At 48.6% G+C, this 17500-nt stretch overlaps 1 protein-coding gene across 1 annotated transcript in view; it reads right to left on the bottom strand.

Annotated features, from left to right (window-relative positions):
• Positions 1–15332, bottom strand: part of nrxn2b (neurexin 2b) — a gene marked incomplete at its 3' end in the record, with an annotated part of 537657 nt that extends 522325 nt beyond the window's left edge. Inside the window, exon 1 of the mRNA XM_084452184.1 lies at positions 14663–15332. Within this exon, the coding sequence (XP_084308310.1) occupies positions 14663–15152 (490 nt within the window). The 5' untranslated portion in view covers positions 15153–15332. The remainder of the gene's footprint in view (positions 1–14662) is intronic.
• Positions 15333–17500: the final 2168 nt, after the last annotated feature.

Raw genomic sequence — 17500 nt, forward strand, 5'->3', positions numbered from 1 at the left:
CTCTGTTCTAGAAACCTTTGTAATTACAGCATGTAACAGGCTCATAGACTTCCAGTGAGACACTGAGCAAATATCAACCTTCTCCCAAGGGTACGGCCACGACGCAGGATGTGTGTCAACTGTTTGTGTGATTATGGAAATGGGGGACGATAGCGTTTTGCCCAGGAAGATGGGCTGGATAATGAATGTAGTGTTGGCGTTAGCGACAACTGATTAAAATGATATTGGAAGAGGCATAATGACCGCCTTTTTGTTGAATAATCGGTGTATTGTTTTTGTAGTGCAGCATCCTCCAATACAGTCATCCGAATTTCAATATTTTCCGCATCTCTTGGGCAGAGCAGCAACGACAGCGGCAGCGAAGTTTTAGAGGACCGTTCGGACCACTCCAGACCGCCTTCTTATTCAGTGTTGCACAATAGCCACCAGGAGGCGTCGTTGAGCAAGTAAACTCAATTGTCCTGGCAGTAACTGCCTATATTTTAATGTATTATATAGTGTATATTATACATCGTATTGTATTTTGTATAGGCTGTATTGTATAATAACCCATTATTATTGAAGTTGCTACTGGGACTAATATCCATTCATTCAAGAATAGTTCTATCACAAACTGGCCTACGTGAATAGGCTATGTCGTCAATAGCACAATTATCAGACACATCTGAATAGATTTTCTTCCTGTCTTTCTGTGACATTTGCTACCAGCAAACACTGAAAATACACACCCTCAATTTATGTATATTAGGCTACTATTAGCCTATCCGACCATACACATGGATTGTGGGGGAGGGGGGTGCCTCTAGTTCCAGCCAGGGTTGTTCGCCATGACTGCTCCGATAGCAACTAGCCATGGACGATGTATTTGCTGTGCAACATCAACTGTCCAGTTGTTGGTTAGTAAATAAGGGTTGAAATGAAATAGTCTTCACTGGTTTAGTGCTATTTATTGATTGTATATTTAATGTCGTTACTCTGACTGCATCGTTGAACATGTGTGATTTCCGAGTTTCCGGGTTTGAATCTAAAGAATGAATGAAGTCTGATCAGTTGGTAAAATGAACCCCCTCAAATAACCAATTTTATGTCGGCTACTGTCTCTGCTGTAGCTAATCCAAAAAAGCAGTTTGCAATTCAGACCGGTCAAACTGAGAAACGTAGCCTATATTAGGCTATAAGCAACGGCAACCAGATTGTCAGAGAAGCCTGTTCTCCTCCACACCCCTGTTCTCCTCTACACCCCTGTTCTCCTTCTGATCTTTGTAAGAAAATGTGTTGCAGCATTTTGAACCATCAGCTTTTTGGCAGGCCAGACAGGAGAGCATTACAATAATCCAGCCTGCTAGTGAGAAAAGCATATATTAGTCTTTCCATTTCAGTCTGGGAGAGGAAATGTTTCACCTTGGCAAGATTTCTCAGGTGATAAAATTCGGTCATTATCACATTATTTATATGGGCCTCAAAGCTAAGATCAACAACACCTATGTTTCTGTTCTGGCATTTGATATTCAGTGACAATTAAGTTTAGTCTCTCGCTTTCACCTTCGTCACCAATGATCGAGACTTCAGTTTTGTCCTGGTTTAACTGGAGGTTCTGTGACACCCACACATTTATGTCAGCAATACATTCTATCAAACGCTTAACTGAATTGAAGTCGAGGGGTGTCGCAAAAATGTAGAGCTGGGTGTCTTCAGCATAACTATGGTAGCTACAGTAATGTTGTTCCTTCTCATGACATCACGTACAGGTTACATAAACGGACTGAAAAGTAAGGGCCCTAGAATTTATCCTTGTGGGACCCCACATCTCATCTCAGTGTTTTTTGCGCTGTGGTAACCAAGGGCGACAGAAAACGTTTGGCCTGTTAAATAAGTCCTGAACCAGTCAAGGATTGGACCGGAGAGGCCGACCCAGTTCTCAAGTCTTATAAAGGCTCATTTATTAATTAACAACCTAATTTTAGCTGCCGATTCAGACAGTTCTGCCATACTGGTGCTCCAGACAGCTGACCTGACAGCTGCCTTTGATACGGTAGACCATAGGTTCCTCCTCGCCCGGCTTGAACAGTGCATAGGCATCACTGGCTCTGCCCTCAACTGGTTTAAGTCCTACCTGTCAGACCGGAGCTTCTCAGTTCAGTTAGGGGATTTCTCCCTTACCTGCGGGGTTCCCCAAGGCTCTACTTTAGGCCCATTACTCTTTTCATTGTACATGCTGCCCCTAGGTTATATCTTTAGTAAACATGGCATTCCCTTTCACTGTTTTGCTGACGATATACAGATTTACCTGCCCCTAAAAACTAACTGCCAGGACTCATTAAAGCCTCTGCTCGACTGTCTGACCGACATTAAATCCTGGTGTAGCAGTAATTTCCTAAATCTGAATGAGAGCAAGACCGAAATAATTGTCTTTGAACAGGCTTCTCCTGCCCCACTCGTTAATTTCCCAGGCCCTCTCAGCTCCAACATCAGTTCCTCCGTAAGAAACCTTGGAGTGATCCTTGACAGCACCTTCAAATTTGAGAAGCAAGTCAGCTCTGTAGTCAAAACACGCTTCTTCCAACTAAGACTCTTAGCTAAGTCCAAGCCCTATCCTTCCCCAGCCGACCTCGAGAGGGTAATTCATGCATTCACCACCTCTAGACTTGATTACTGTAACTCCCTATATGTGGGCATTGATCAGTCATCACTGAGACGCCTTCAGCTTGTCCAGAATGCCACTGCTCGCGTCCTTACTGGCACCAAAACACGTCACCATATCACCTCCATCCTGGCCTCGCTGCACTAGCTCCCTGTCAGTTTTAGAGTCGATTTTAAGCTTCTTTTATTTGTTTTTAAAGCGTTACACGGGCTGGCTCCTCCTTATCTAGCTGAACTCTTGCAGCGCCATTCCCCAGCCAGAGCTTTAAGACCAGCTGACCAGATCCTGCTGGAAGTGTCTAAAACTAGGCTTAAGATGAGGGGAGACCGAGCCCTTAGCAGCCGCTGGCCCTCGGCTCTGGAATAGTCTACCCATCCACATTAGATCGGCCCAGACCCTAGGGTCTTTTAAGTCTCTACTAAAAACCCATTTCTTCTCCCTGGCCTTCAACTGTAGTTGATCATGACACCCTGGTATTCTGTGTGTTTTTATATTTATGTACTGTTGTTGTTACAGTATTGTACTTTGTGCTTTTACTGTTTATTGCATTTTGTGTACAGCAATTTGGCTCGACCGCAGTCATTTTTAAATGTGCTTTATAAATAAAATGTGACTTGACTTGTAAGTACGCAGACGGATATGGACTGAGCTTTCTGTCCATACTCTGCGACCATTTTGTCAGTATTTTGTCCGACCTCTGAAAGCTTACGGATACGGGTGAAACAAAGCAGAACGAGGGCCTCACCACCGGAGGTTGTCGGCAGCGTAGCCACAGTTTAAGCGAGACACCTCCAGACACAACAAACAGAGGAAGAAGCTTTCATTTTTTAAAGCAACGGATTTAAATGGCAAAGTTCAATATAAGTTCAATAAAAGCAATGTTCATTTCACAATGAATAAATATCCAGGATACAATTTGCAGCTAGGAAATCATTTAGCTATTTTCCAAATAAAAAATATATAGAATTTTACTTAAAAATGGGAGGTTGGAGATTGGTCTAAAATGACTGAGGAGTCAAGTTGTTTTTCTTCAGAATGGGTTTTACCAGGGCAGTTTGAAGTGCTGATGGAAAAATGCCTGTACTGAGGGAGCAATTTACAATAGATAAAGTGTCCCCAGATACAGAGTGTAAAACAGTCTTGAAGAATTGGATGGGGGGGGGGGAGGAGGCAGATGACTTCAGTTGTGCTACCACTTTGCTTTACATCTCTGTGTCAACCATAATCTGTGACACCGGTTCTCCACATGCCTGTTCTCCACCTCCACACTCTGTTCTCCACACGCCTGTTCTCCTCCACACCCGTGTTCTCCCCCACACGCCTGTTCTCCACATGCCTGTTCTTCACACACCTGTTCTTCCAAAATCCATTATGGGGCGGCTGTTGCTCAGTGGTAGAGCAACAATGGCGGTGGGCGTGGGAATCCAATGATCGTAGGGTCGGCAGTTCGAATCCCGCCTCCTCCTGTCCATGTCAAAGTGTCCTTGGGCAAGACACTGAACCCCAAATTGCTCCCAATGAGTGGGCTGGCACCTTGCATGGCAGCTGCCGCCATTGGTGTGTGAATGTGTGTGTGAATAGGTGAATGAGAGGCCATTGTACAGTAAAGAAAAAAGCACCATATAAGTGCAGTCCATTTACCATTCCACAGTTCTACACACACCTGTTCTCCCCGTTCTCCTCCACATCCCCGTTCTCCACATGCCTGCTCTGATTGCGTTTTCAAACACGCTCCCTGCTGACAGCCAATCTTAGCGGGCTGCATCAATATGCGCCAGCCCCTCAGTATGCACAGCATGTCACTCAAGCTGTTCCATTCTTCCCTGACAAATAGGGCCCCAGGCGATCTGTCAGAGACGCAGGCATTCAACGACCTCCTCGTCCACGCCCGCCAAGTGATGACGTCACGCAACCTCCGCCCACCAACCAAGCAGCCCAGCTTTTCTTTTTTTTTCTGATAGAGATTCTCATTGGTTCTTCTTCATGTTAATCTCTCAAATCCCCCAAGAGAGTAAGCAGGAGCCAGATAATAGTACTGTACTTCGGCGTATGTTTTGAGTAAGGCCAGTCATAGACCTAATCGCTAATATTGATCACAAAATGGTTTTGATATATAATTAACTAGCAATCACCATGCATCCCCCATCACGTGTTTGTTAATAGTTCATTTACTGTAGCTATCAATGACAATGTTATCATTTAGTCCTAACTTTGTAAATAATGCAAACTGCAGTTGATTGAGTGTCTTGTTTTCTCTTCAATGTGTTCATTCTCCTAGGTAAATAGGCAGGTAGGTAGGTAGGTAGGTAGGTAGGCCGTAGCGGGGGGTTCGCCCAGGGTGGCATATAAGCTAGAAACGCTACTGGTGAAAGTGGTGAGTGCTGGGCAGGTGATCACCTTCAGCTGAGTGAGTGATGAGAACACTCAGAGTCACAGGACAAATGAGAAGTATAATAGGTGAGGCTTTCATTTCTTTTATGGAAGACTCACATAGCCTAATTTATGATCATCACAACCTTGAAAGGTCAATACAACACTCAATAATCTGCTTCCAATTAGTTAATATGCAGAAATACCTAGGAATAGCAGAATAATAGAAGTGCGTTATAAATTATATCATTACCCCATTCTCCTCCAAAATGTCAATTACCAGCCGCCAGTGGTTTAAATAATAATGATGACTTCATGGGGGAAATGCATTTAGATAAAGGGAAAACTATTTACTATGGTACTGTTAAGAGAAATGAAAGTCTAGAGCCGACCCTGCTTCAAATAGTATATTAGGTTTTGTGCTGTGCTTGCTGGAGAAAGGCTCTGGCTCACCGCCTGTCGGCCTCTCTCACACACACACACACACACACACACACACACACACACACAAACACCCATTGTTACATTCGTTCGGCAGGAGCGAAGTAAGTTGTTAGGTGGAATTTGGGGGCCAAATAACTAATGGTTTGTTTCCCCAATGTTCACCAAAAATAGTAATTTAAAACCGGTGGCAGCAAGACTGATTTGTCAGGTTAGTCCCCAGTGCACAGAACATTGAAGTCCATTTGCCATGGACTTTTTGGGGGTTTGTTTTGTGTTTTGTGCTGTCATCTCTTGTTTCATGTTTTTGTGTGGTCGTCTCATATACCTGTACTGCTTTGTGTATTGGTAAAGCTGATCTGTGACTGTACAGCAGTAAAAAAAAAAAAAAAAGTTTTACTAATAAATCTGAAATGAGATATAAACACTTCTTTGTTTACAGTAGCTGCAGAGGTCGAGAAGGAATGAGTTTTATGATCAGCCTTTTTTTGTCGCATTGGCAAATGATCAGCTGCAGTGTCGCGTTGGCAAATTGGCAAGCGTGATGTGTGAAAAAAGACCAAAAACCTCTCCCAGGTATGTCTGGAGTATTGATGATGCCTCTGGCACAAACAGCCCCAGACACAGCGACCACAGTGGGGCAGCCGTATCAGGAAGCAAGGCTCATTTCCTTGTAATTGTAGACACTACTGTACATTAACACCATAGGTGGTCCCCCTGTCTCTTTCAGACCCCTTAAATAAATACTGTAAGTCAGAGCTCAATCCACTGAAGATCAATAAAGTTATGATAGATGACACCTCCCTTTGCACTGAAGCGACTCTTAATGGCAGGTTCGGCCTCAGAGGAGCCATTTTGGAAGACATGCGTTGTTAGGCGAATTAGGCGTCCCTGTGTAAGCGCCTGCATAAAAAGCAGGCTAGCGTTTGTACATAGTGCCACAGGCTTGGTGTTCCACATTGTGCTTGAAGCAGGGGGTGTATGGGTCCCTGTGGGCGGAGGCAGCATTGATATTGTACCATTGTAACTGTGTGTGTGTGTGTGTGTGTGTGTGTGTGTGTGTGTGTGTGTGCGTGTGTGTGTGCGTGTTGGGATGGGGATCACAATGCTCTTTTCATGCTCAGCCGACCGGTGCTTGATTGAATCGGAACCCTTGGCGCAGGTCTAGCGCCTCTTCTTCTCCTCGCCCTCTGTCTCTCTCTCTCTCTCTCTCTCTCTGTCTCTGTCTCACTCTCTCTCTATCTCTCCCCCCCTCCCTCCCTCCCTCTTTCCTCATCCATGTCTCTTTTCTGACTCGACGAACAAACAAATTGTCCGGGAGAGAGCTGGGCCGCGGGGGTCACCTGATGCACGGCGCGACAGAGTTATCGGCAAGGGGCCGCTATCAGTCACAGCGAACAGACGTGCTGAGAGGAGACCCCCCCCCCCTCGCCCCCCTCCCAACCACCACCCAAGGAGGCCGCGTCGCCCTGACAAAGACTAACAACGCGACGCGAGGCGCTTCCTCAACGTCTCTCGGTTTCTCTCCCTGTCAAGCCGCAGCCACGCCTCGTGTCAGAGGTCCAGGCGGAGATAAAGTTAGCTTCCCTCGGGAGAGGAGGGGGGGCGGGGGGGGGGGGGGGGGTGCTCACGGCACGGGACTCAATAAACAGCGAGGGCGCGGATCGAAGTCGCCCCAGCGAGGCGACTCAAGAGACTAGTATCTGTCGGATCTCCTCACCACCCATGTACCAAAGTGCCTGTGTAACTTGGTATACAATTCGAAATCTCAAAACGTTGTGATTATTCCGTGACCGTGATCTAAGTTCTTTTTTGTTTAATGAGCTATGGAAAAATTCATTCCGAGGCAGGAACTCTGCATTCTAAATTGGTCTCTCTCAGCGTCGGAATGCTTCTCCTCGTGAAGAGAGAGCTCCACCACAGAGAGAAATCTAACAAGTCTGATCACACTTGGTAGGGGGCCCGGGCTTGATGACGAGGAACATGTTTCTCCGCTATCTGGAGGACTGGTTCCTCCAGGGAGTCGGGTAACTGTTAATTAACAGGCCTCGCAAATAGTCTGGAGGCCTTCACTTCGCCAAAAAAAAAGTCAAGACTAATTACGTTAAAGCGTACAGCCTAAACTCAAAAATCTATCTCTATGAAATTAGACGGCGTTTACGTCAACTGCCGCTGGACATCGACACTGTGTTGGAGCATCATTGGAACAAGCCCTAGGAGACCCGATCGATATTGGCTATTGGGTAAAAAAACTAAAGATGGACGCGACATAGTGGCAGTACAAATGCAGCTTTGTTCCTGAGAGGTACAACGTTTCATTGTCTTTCATCAGCTGCTCACGAGACAGAAGACCGACTTAAATCAGCGTTGTTTCAAGAACAGTCACTTTCATTCTATCACTACAATCAATGTAATTAAAATATCGGTCTTAACAGATGGAAATAACATTTCTGTACTCACAAGCCTGTGATTGCGTAACCATAAGACGGTATGAGGGAAATAACATCACGTTTCACAATCTTATAGAATATGAGTCCACCTTAACTCCTTCAGTAAAAGATGGTGCACTTTGAAGGGCCCGACCTTCCTCCATTTTGTGTCTAAATTCACCTCACCTCAACTTCGCGGCCCCTTAATGGCGACGGATGGAAAGTGACACTCATTGCCTCGGCTCACTGTCCACCATTTTCCAGGGTGACAGCCGTGGAGAAGGGCGGCTTTAATTGCATGTGGCGGCCGTTCCCGCTCCGGGAGGCGCCACGCCAGTGAAGGCTCACCTGGGAGAATGGGGGGGGGAGGAAGGAGGCGACGGCGTGGAAACGTCCTGTCCGGACGCTCGCCTGAAGGCTCCCGACGCTCTCTGTCAGTCGAGCGTGAGACTCGCGAGTCAAAACAAACGCGTTCAGAGGGGCCGTTACGACGCCGTCGTGGGCACCTGAGTCAGGCAACCTAGCCTCCCTCTCTAACCCATTAAAGGCTTGCTTTGTGCACTTCACCGGGAGAAGACATCTGCATAAAAGCATTCATTCGGTGCGAAATAAGGAGAGGGATTAGGGTAAGAGAGAATTGTCTCTCAACTATGTACATGTTTTTGTGTAATAGGCTTTGCTCCCGAGAGAGAGAGAGACACAGAGGGAGAGAGAGAGAGAGAGAGAGAGAGAGAGAGAGAGAGAGAGAATAAAGCAGTATAATATTGTGCATCCCGATCCCGAATGGTGGTTTTCATATTGCCGTCTCTTTCAGGGGGCTGGGAATCCATCAGGGGGAGGAGAGAGGGGCTCCATGTGTCCTTTGAACCTGTGATTGCTCAGCCAGCAAAAAGCCATGACTACGCTCCTCTGTCGAGGAGAAGAGGAAGTGCTTGTGTGTGTGTGTGTGTGTGTTTGTGTGTGTGGGTGGGTGGGGGGGGGGGGTGCAGAGGGATAGAGAGTATGAGTCCAGATAAATGGGAGAGACAGTCGAGGGAGGGAGAAAGAATAGGGAGTGGCCAGGGAGGAGAGAAAGAGAGAAAGGCGGGGGAAAAGAGAAAGAGAGAGAGAAAAAGAGAGATAGAGAGAGAGAGAGAGTGCGAGGAGCGGGACAACCGGCCTGATAGATAGACCCCCCAGCCCCGCCCCCCTCCTAATAAGGCTGCGTGTGGTCGGAGCTAGTGTTCATCCTTCTCATTAATCAACAGGCCCATGAGCTGACATGTTTGGTGGGATCGGGTGTGTGTGTGTGTGTGCGTGCGTGTGTGTAAATGTGTGTAGAATCCCCCTGAAGTCTAATGCCAAGTTCACGCTACACGATTTTAGCCCGATTTTCAGCCAGGTAACATTTGGCTTTTTTGTTTTGTTTCTTAAATCACAAAAGCCCCAGCTCAGAGGCGTAGTGTACCGCGCTCCTGTGAGCCACCGTCCACTAGATATCTAGCAGGTGAAACATCTGGACCTGCCGGGAGGAAATCCTGGTAATGAAATCAAACTGTCCTGCTGCTGTCCACAGCGTCCCGGAGCCAGTCTCATCATGCAGCTATTTGTATGGGTGGGACACGATAGTATAGTTTATATATCGGAATAAAGTGGCAGACAGTTTCTATCAGAATAAATCGACTTTTCAGTTATGTGAAACAAAAGCGAAGCACGCTACGAGCAGGCGTCTGGCTACGCTCCCGATGCTTATTTAGGCTCCAGCTCTCTCTGCAGGGCAAACATGGGCCCCCTGCGAGATGCCCATGTCGCCCATGCCTAAATACGCCACTGACTGAAATACTAAACTTTTTGTTCGTTTGTATTTTTCCGCTGCACATCAGCGCACCGTCGGGAACCGGGCGACCGCTAGCGTAGTTCGGAGGCAAGGCCGCGGGCCAGTCTGGGATGCCTGCTTGCGGAACAAACACGTCTTCCAACTGTGAGAACTGAGAATTATTTTTAGGCTTTGCTGTGATCTGTTTCCACACATTTTGGTGCTAGTGAGGTAATGAATTATCTTTCCTTCCATTTGCATAAAAGGTATAAATGTGTAAATTAGATGCAAATTGAACCTATATGAAAACCTGCAGAAACAATTGATAAAGACTTCTTTTCCATTAACCCACACTGTGCTGTCATTCCTCTGAGGGCCACCGGGGGCGTGAGTGCATGTGTGGGCCGTGCCCCCCAGGGACCAATCCAGGTGCTCTGTCCAATCCTGGACAGGGATAAGAACCATCGGTTCTTCAGCAAGATTCTATATCGGGGTACTTCGGGGGCAAACTTTTGCGAACACGGGGAGAACATGCACACTCTCGGACAGAAAGGCGCGGGAGTTACCCTGCTTGAGTACCTGACGAGCCCGGGGGGGGGACATCCTTCTTCTTGTTGAGGCAACAGTGCAAAGCATTGAATGCAATACCTTGGTCTGTCCCAGTTCAGAAAATGACAAATGTGATTCCACCTTTTTCTGTTTTAACACACTTCTGTTGGTGGTGGTAATTCAACTCATCTTCATTCAGTCATCTTGATTTTCGTGACCCCCATGACACATCCCATAATCTGAGGTGCGAAACCCCTTCAAACTCTTGCAAGTGCAACCTTCTCGACTCGATCCAGTGACTGGCTTGTTTTTAGGGTCCCTCGAGCGTGCACTGAACTTGGAAAACCTGCTTTTTCCTTCCATGCTCCAAACACATGGAATGTCTTTCAATTTACTCTGAGGATGGAGGTTCATCCGTCATTTGCCCAATTTACAAGTATGATTTCCGACCACTGTGTCAACTTGTAGCTGTTTTAACTGACTTGCGTTGTTTATTCTGATTCATTTTGTTTATTGAATGTATTTGTTGATTTCTGTCTTTGTTTTTATGTAAACTCGTCGTCACTGTAAACGAGTGAAACCTCAGTGCCTTGCAAGTTAAAATAAAGGTTTGAAATGAAATGAACTAATTTATTCTACGGATTACTGTATATTGTATGTTGAACCAATGCCTGATTGAAATCCGGCACCTCTCACACTCTCTCAACTGCACTTCCATTATCAGTGAGGCGAAGTGAAGGACTTCCATTATCCTGCCCATCTCTCAATAGGTCCAAATCAATAAAACAACCTCCAGCTGGGTTGCATTTCTCCCCAGCTGCACCTATTAAAGCCCAGAGTCGGGGGGGAAATGAAGGGAAGTATTAATATTGCGGCGGCCATTTTTCCCAGAGATCATTTAACCTCTAATTACGGCGGTTGGTGAAGCCTGGATCCCTCCGCGCCGCTGCCGATGGGGTCGCTTGGAGGGACTCCAGGGGTCACCGTCAATTATAAAAACAATGGTGCGTACAGGTGACATGCCATCCCCTTTAATTAGGGGCTCCCGGACTGAAATCGTTCACGAAACCCAATTGGGTTCCGAGGCAGGTTACTGCAGGCGAGGGGGATTGGAGGCTGTGTGATTGGGTGGAGAGGGAGAGAGGGTGTGTGTGTGTGTGTATGTGTACGCTCTACGCATCCAAGAGGCACTGATTTATACATAAGATAATATTAAATGGCTGAATGCCCACGTAGCTCTTTTTTCTTGGCGTTCCCGCTAGCGGAACTTGAAAGCTCTTTGTCTTGAAAGCCTCGACAAACCCGGAGTTTGATGAAAGCCTGATCAAAGATCAAAGCCTGGCGTCTCTCCCGGTCCTCTCCTTCACGGGTGCAGGTACACAGGAGAACAGGAAGCGGGTGGAAAGTACGACGCCGGTATGACCCCCCCCCCCCCACTCCATGACAAAATGCACCGTCATGGAGGTGTCTCGGATGTGTTCCCACCACTCAAACTATCTCCAGTAGTCAATGTGACTACCATCACCAAGTAGCACAAAACATTCCAAAGATTACTTCTGTGTGACACCGTTTTAATGCATTTTACTACGGTCTCAAATAACCCTAGTATGAGAAAATAAACACTCACAGGCATAACGAAGACAAACAAAGAGACTCGGAGAGAGATAGAGAGAGAGAGAGAGATTCACAGAGAGTCAGAGAGAGACCTTCACATGTGAGACCCATACACACGCTGGATAAAAGGACTAAATAGCCTTTCTGCCCAGGCGGTGGGGGAATAATGAGCCAATTTACAGTCGTCAAACCAAAGAACAGCTCAGAAACAAATTAACAGAGCAAATGAACGCTCACTCTTCAGCTCACCCCTCTCCCCTCCGTGTTTGTTTTCACTCTCCCCATCTATCTCTGTTTCCGTCTCTCTCTCTCTCTCTCTCTCTCTGTCTGTTTCTCTCTGTCTCTCTCTCTGTCTCTCTCTCTGTCTCTCTCTCTGTCTCTCTCTCTGTCTCTGTCTCTCTCTCCCTTTCAAAAGGACAAATGTCCCCTGCAGTCATCCTGGCATCGCATTGGTATTCTACTCTTAAATCAGCCCAGAGCTAGCGCTGTGTCTGCTGGTACCACCAGCACGCAGACGAGTGGGAGGGGAGAAGGAGGAGGAGGAAGAGAGAGGAGGAGAGAGGGAGCGAGAGGAGGAGGAGGAGGAGGAGAGAGGAGGAAAGGGAGCGAGAGGAGGAGGAGGAGGAGAAAGGAGGAAAGGGAGCGAGAGGAGGAGGAGAGAGAGAGAGAGAGAGAGAGAGGAGGGGGAGTTGTAGGAAGGAGGGAGAGAGGAAGGAGAGGGAGAGAGAAAAGGAGGGGGAGGAGGAGAGAGGAAGGAGAGGGAGAAAGAGAAGGAGGGGGGAGGAGAGACGGAGAGAGGAAGGAGAGGGAGAGGTAGAAGGAGGGGAGGAGGAGAGAGGGAGAGAGGAAGGGGAGGGAGAGAGAAGAGAGAGACCGGGGGAAAGAGAGAGGCAGAGAAAAAGAGAGACGAAGGAGATGAAGGAATGAAAACTCCGGGGCTTCGGTGCACAACCGAGCCCTCCGCCATCAAGAGGGGCGATCAAAGTGCCGCCGCGCCAGATAACAGGACAGGGGGACGCAGCGGGCGAGGAGACGCGAAAAGCCGGCGCCGCCTGGTCCAACTCACTTAAATTGGCCCGGACAGGGAAGCGATGACGGCGGGGGGGGGATGTGACGATGTGAAGGGACAGAGACGGGCGAGCGGTGAGGCGGGAGGAGGAAGACGGCGAGGAGGACGGGGGTGCTGACCGCAGGGCGAGGTGAGAGAGACATGCTGCTGGTGGGCGGGAGTAAGAGAGAGAGTGAGGGGGTGAGGGAGTGAGAGAGTGAAAGAGTGAGTGAGTGAGAGATTGAGAGAGTGAGAGAGTGAGGGAGTGAGAGAGTGAGAGAGTGAGAGAGTGAGAGAGTGAGGGAGTGAGAGAGTGAGGGAGTGAGGGAGTGGGATACTGAGCGTGATAGAGTGAGGGGGTGAGGGAGTGAGAGAGTGAAAGAGTGAGTGAGTGAGAGATTGAGAGAGTGAGAGAGTGAGAGAGTGAGAGAGTGAGATAGTGAGAGAGTGAGAGAGTGAGAGAGTGAGGGAGTGAGGGAGTGAGAGAGTGAGGGAGTGAGGGAGTGGGATACTGAGAGTGAGAGAGTGAGGGAGTGAGGGAGTGAGAGACTGAGAGAGTGAGGGAGTGAGAGTGAGAGACAGAGAGTGAGAGAGTGAGAGACAGAGAGTGAGAGACAGAGAGTGAGAGAGTGAGGGAGTGGGAGAGTGAGAGAGCAGACGTGAGGGAGGGTACGGGTTAGGTGAGAGAGAGAGAGAGAGAGAGAGGGAGGAGGTGTGTGTGTGGGGGGGAGTGTTGTGAGAGATGGAGGAGAGGAAGGAAGCTCTTAGATAAAGAGAGAGGGGGGGAGGGGGTTATTATTGCTAAAATAACCGCACCGAACGGAGGCAGCCGAACAGAGATGGGGAACGACGAGAGGCAACAGATACGGTGATGAGATCTGTCAAAGAGGAGACCAGTAGGAGGTAGAAATAGAAAGACAGAAAGAGAGAGAGAACCTTGGGGGGGGGGGGGGGGGGGGGTACAAGCTGACAGAAAAAGCACACACCGAAAATAAAATTAATAAGCGCAGACAGCACCTGTCAGACGAAAACACCGCTCGGGAGGGAACGAGGGAGAGGGTTTCGCGAGAACTTTGCCACACACGCACACACAAACAAAACAAAACAAAACATTGACAGAGCCGTTTCTAGCACTTCCAGCACATTCTCTGCCTTGGCATCACCCTCACAGGAATAAAAGGATGACACAGAGTCCTCTCCATCTGTTGCAGCTTATCTAGCAGACATGGGTCTTCACTAGATACCAGACGATGCATCCCCACTGAATTAAGACATCACTAGAGCCCGTTCCCAAGGTGTGAGTCACTAGCTAGCCTCACCACAGGATTATAAAGGTCACTGAGCAGGCTACATTATAATAATACAGCATTAGGTAATTAGCATTACCGTCTCGCCTTGCCTGGAAGAGGATCATATGGTAGAAGTTAACTGTCTGCACTACTTGTGGTGTAAAGGCAATCCCTACCATCTCTCTGGCTTAGTCCTACTGCATAGGTCTGAACTGGAGAAAAAACTCAAGGTACTAGGTAGGTAGGTAGGTAGGTAGGTACCTGTACAGTAGGTAGGTACAGTAGGTAGCACTTTAATAAATTACGGCATGAAATGTACCGCACTACTCAACATTCTGTAAAATATCGAATCCGTGTCACTTTCGGCATTCCGCGCCTAGCCGTTCATCTCTTCCTCCGTACTTTTCAAATCCAGCAAATAAAATCGTAAAAAAAAAGGGGGAGAGGTCCCACTTTAGCGCTAAGATTAAACGTTCGCCGTCTTACCTTCCTTGCAGTACTTCCCCTTGAAGCGCGTGTGCGTGCAGTCGCAGTGGACCTCCCCGTACTGGACGGAGCAGAAGCCTCCGTTGAGACACGGGTTCTGCTTGGTGCACAGGTACTCCAGGTCGCTCTGGATGCCCTGGCTGTTGAGCAGGGTGGGGGGCGTCTCGCCCACTTTCAGGTTGGAGATCAGGCCCTGGAACGGGGGCTCGTACTTCACCGTGCTGGAGGTCAGCGCAGAGAGACGCACGTCGGGCGGGATGCCGCCCACGAAGAGGTCGCTGACCACCGCCATCTCCTTCCGCTTTGACTTGACCTCCGCCACCTTGGTCTCCCCGTCCACCATCAGGAGGGTCTCGCGGAAGTTGCGGGTGAGGAGGACCATGTGCCAGCGGTCGTCGTTGACCCGCGTCTCCATGTGCACGGCGGCGGGCTCGGCGCAGTGGATGGCGAAGCGCAGCTGCAGGCGTCCGCTGGCGACCAGGAGCTCCATGAAGTCGCAGTTGCCGCCGTCGTCCAGGTAGAGCACCAGGGCCTTGCTGACGTTGGTCTTGAGGCTGAAGCTCAGCTCGCCCACCGAGCCTGCCTCCCAGCGGCCATAGCGCGCCCACTGGCCGGGGTCGCCGCCGAACTCCAGCGCCGTCGCCGCCGCCAGCAGTCCGACGAGCGCCAAGGGCCACAGTGGCCGACACCTGAAGCTCAGACCTGTCGCCATGTTTGTTCGTTTTTCTGTTACAATCCCAGTCCTAAAGCTTCCGAATCCCACGGGCGGACGCGAAGCTCGGCTCGCCTAGCTTAGCCTAGCTTAGCCTAGCTTTATTAACTTCTGAACAGAGCTCTGCCTTGCTTTTCAAATGTAAATAGAGATTTATAAGTCTGTCCGTGCTGGGACTGGAGTTCTCTCAGGCTGTGGTTACGTGGGTGAATCAAACCTCACGGGGCTTGGCGCCAAAGCCTGATGAATCAGCTATTTGTATTTTTACTTTATCTTATCCTCCAGCGCTCTGTTTCTGCTTTATCCTGACTCTTCTCCGTCTCCCCATTGGTTGGGGCCTCTGGGACTCCAAAGGAGGACAGAGAGAGGGGGTGGGGGTGGGGGGGGGGGATTACGATAATTCTATATGAGTATAGATACGTTCTGAAAAAGCCTTAGATCGACAAAAGGTCCCAGGAGTCCAGGGATCAGTTCTGTCCTTCTAGACGTGTTTATTTTCGGGAACGCGGGGGAAACGGAGAGGACCGAAGAGATGACCGTTGAGGCGGTGTATCAGAACTTCCTGGCGTCGCGCGGAGGGTAGAGCGAGTTCATGGTTTCGGCGAAAACCCCTTCCTGTCCTGAGGTCCAAAGGGTCCAGGTCCAAAATCGCTTAGGCGGGTCCAGGTTCCTTCATCTCCCGGCTGACGGGGGTTCTGAAAGAGACAAAAGAAGATCTCGTTTGATTGCAAGATCACAATCTAAATCCGATGAAAAAGCTCCCCGAGATGAACCCCGATGCCAAGAGGTTCAGATGAAGTGGCATTTATACAGTTAAAATGTCATCCACACACATCCTCACAGCTGTACAACATAGTCATCAACAGAGCTCCGTAAGGGCCAATCTTAGTGGCAGACACATCTAGCAATCTACAGCAAATTGGTTTGTCTTTAATGAGCTTCCCCTAGTGATCCACATGAGGCTCTGTGCACTTGGTATAATTCCTACAAGCAATCGACTGAGTGCTGCTCAGACTAAAGCAGGAACTGGTGAATGAACGTAGGTTTAAGATAAAAACGGTCATTGCTTTACACTACGTGTTTGTGTTCACACGGATGTAGCTTACGGCTAAGTGGGCCGAATATTATCGGACCAAAACACCGTCAGAAAAGCCTCTTAATAGTGAGCAGATTCTTAGCCTATCTCCTGATTCCTTAGCGTGAGGCAGCTTGATGTACAAGTACACCCCCTGAACATGACGCTAGTATGTCACAGGGACCTACCCCCAATCCAACCCTTCATGCTCATCACCAAACAGGGAAGCATCACATTTTCATACATTTTCATAATTGCACACATTTTCATAATTTTTGGTATGACTCGGCCGGGGATCGACCCGCCAACCTCCCAATCAATCTCAGGGCGGACGCTCTAACCACAAGGCCATTGAGCTGGTTCACAAACATGCCAGGTGCAGTGCTTTGTCATTGGTCGGCCGACAACAACGCCCTCTCCTCATTGGAAACGCTTGAAAAAAGGCACAAAAGCTCAGAAAAAGGCACTATGTGGACACGCATACACAAACACACACACTCACACACACATACATGCACACCTCATTATCACACACATCATTATACTCAATCTCATTTTCAGCAGGGCACTATGGTGTCAACGGCTGCTAGGATAGGCACTCCTGACCCCTGACCCTGGCCTAATCCCCTCCCATTATCTCTGGAGTGGGAGTGAATTTCCATCACAGGCAGGATCACAATTAAACCTCTGATTGGCCACGGCCCTCCCTGTCGCGCGCCGCCAGCCGGCTCCTAAATGACAACGCTGATGACCACCCTGAGGGCCAGAGGCAGGAGGGGAGGGAGGGAGGAGGAGACAGGATGACAGAGAGAGAGAGAGAGGAGCATGGGGAGACATAATTTTGATGGGAGAAAAAGAGAGAGAGAGAGAAAGAGAGAGGGAGAGAAATTAGAGGAGAGAGAAATTAAAGAAGAGATGAAGAGAGAGAGAAATTAGAGAGGGAGAGAGAGGGAGAGAGAGAGAGATTAGAAGGGAGAGAGGGAGATTAAATAAGATATATAGGAAGAGAGAGGGAAATTAGAGAGGAGGAGAGAGAGAGGAGAGAGAGGGA

Source organism: Borostomias antarcticus (genome assembly GCF_949987555.1).
Source record: "Borostomias antarcticus genome assembly, chromosome: 17".
NCBI lineage: Eukaryota > Metazoa > Chordata > Actinopteri > Stomiiformes > Stomiidae > Borostomias > Borostomias antarcticus.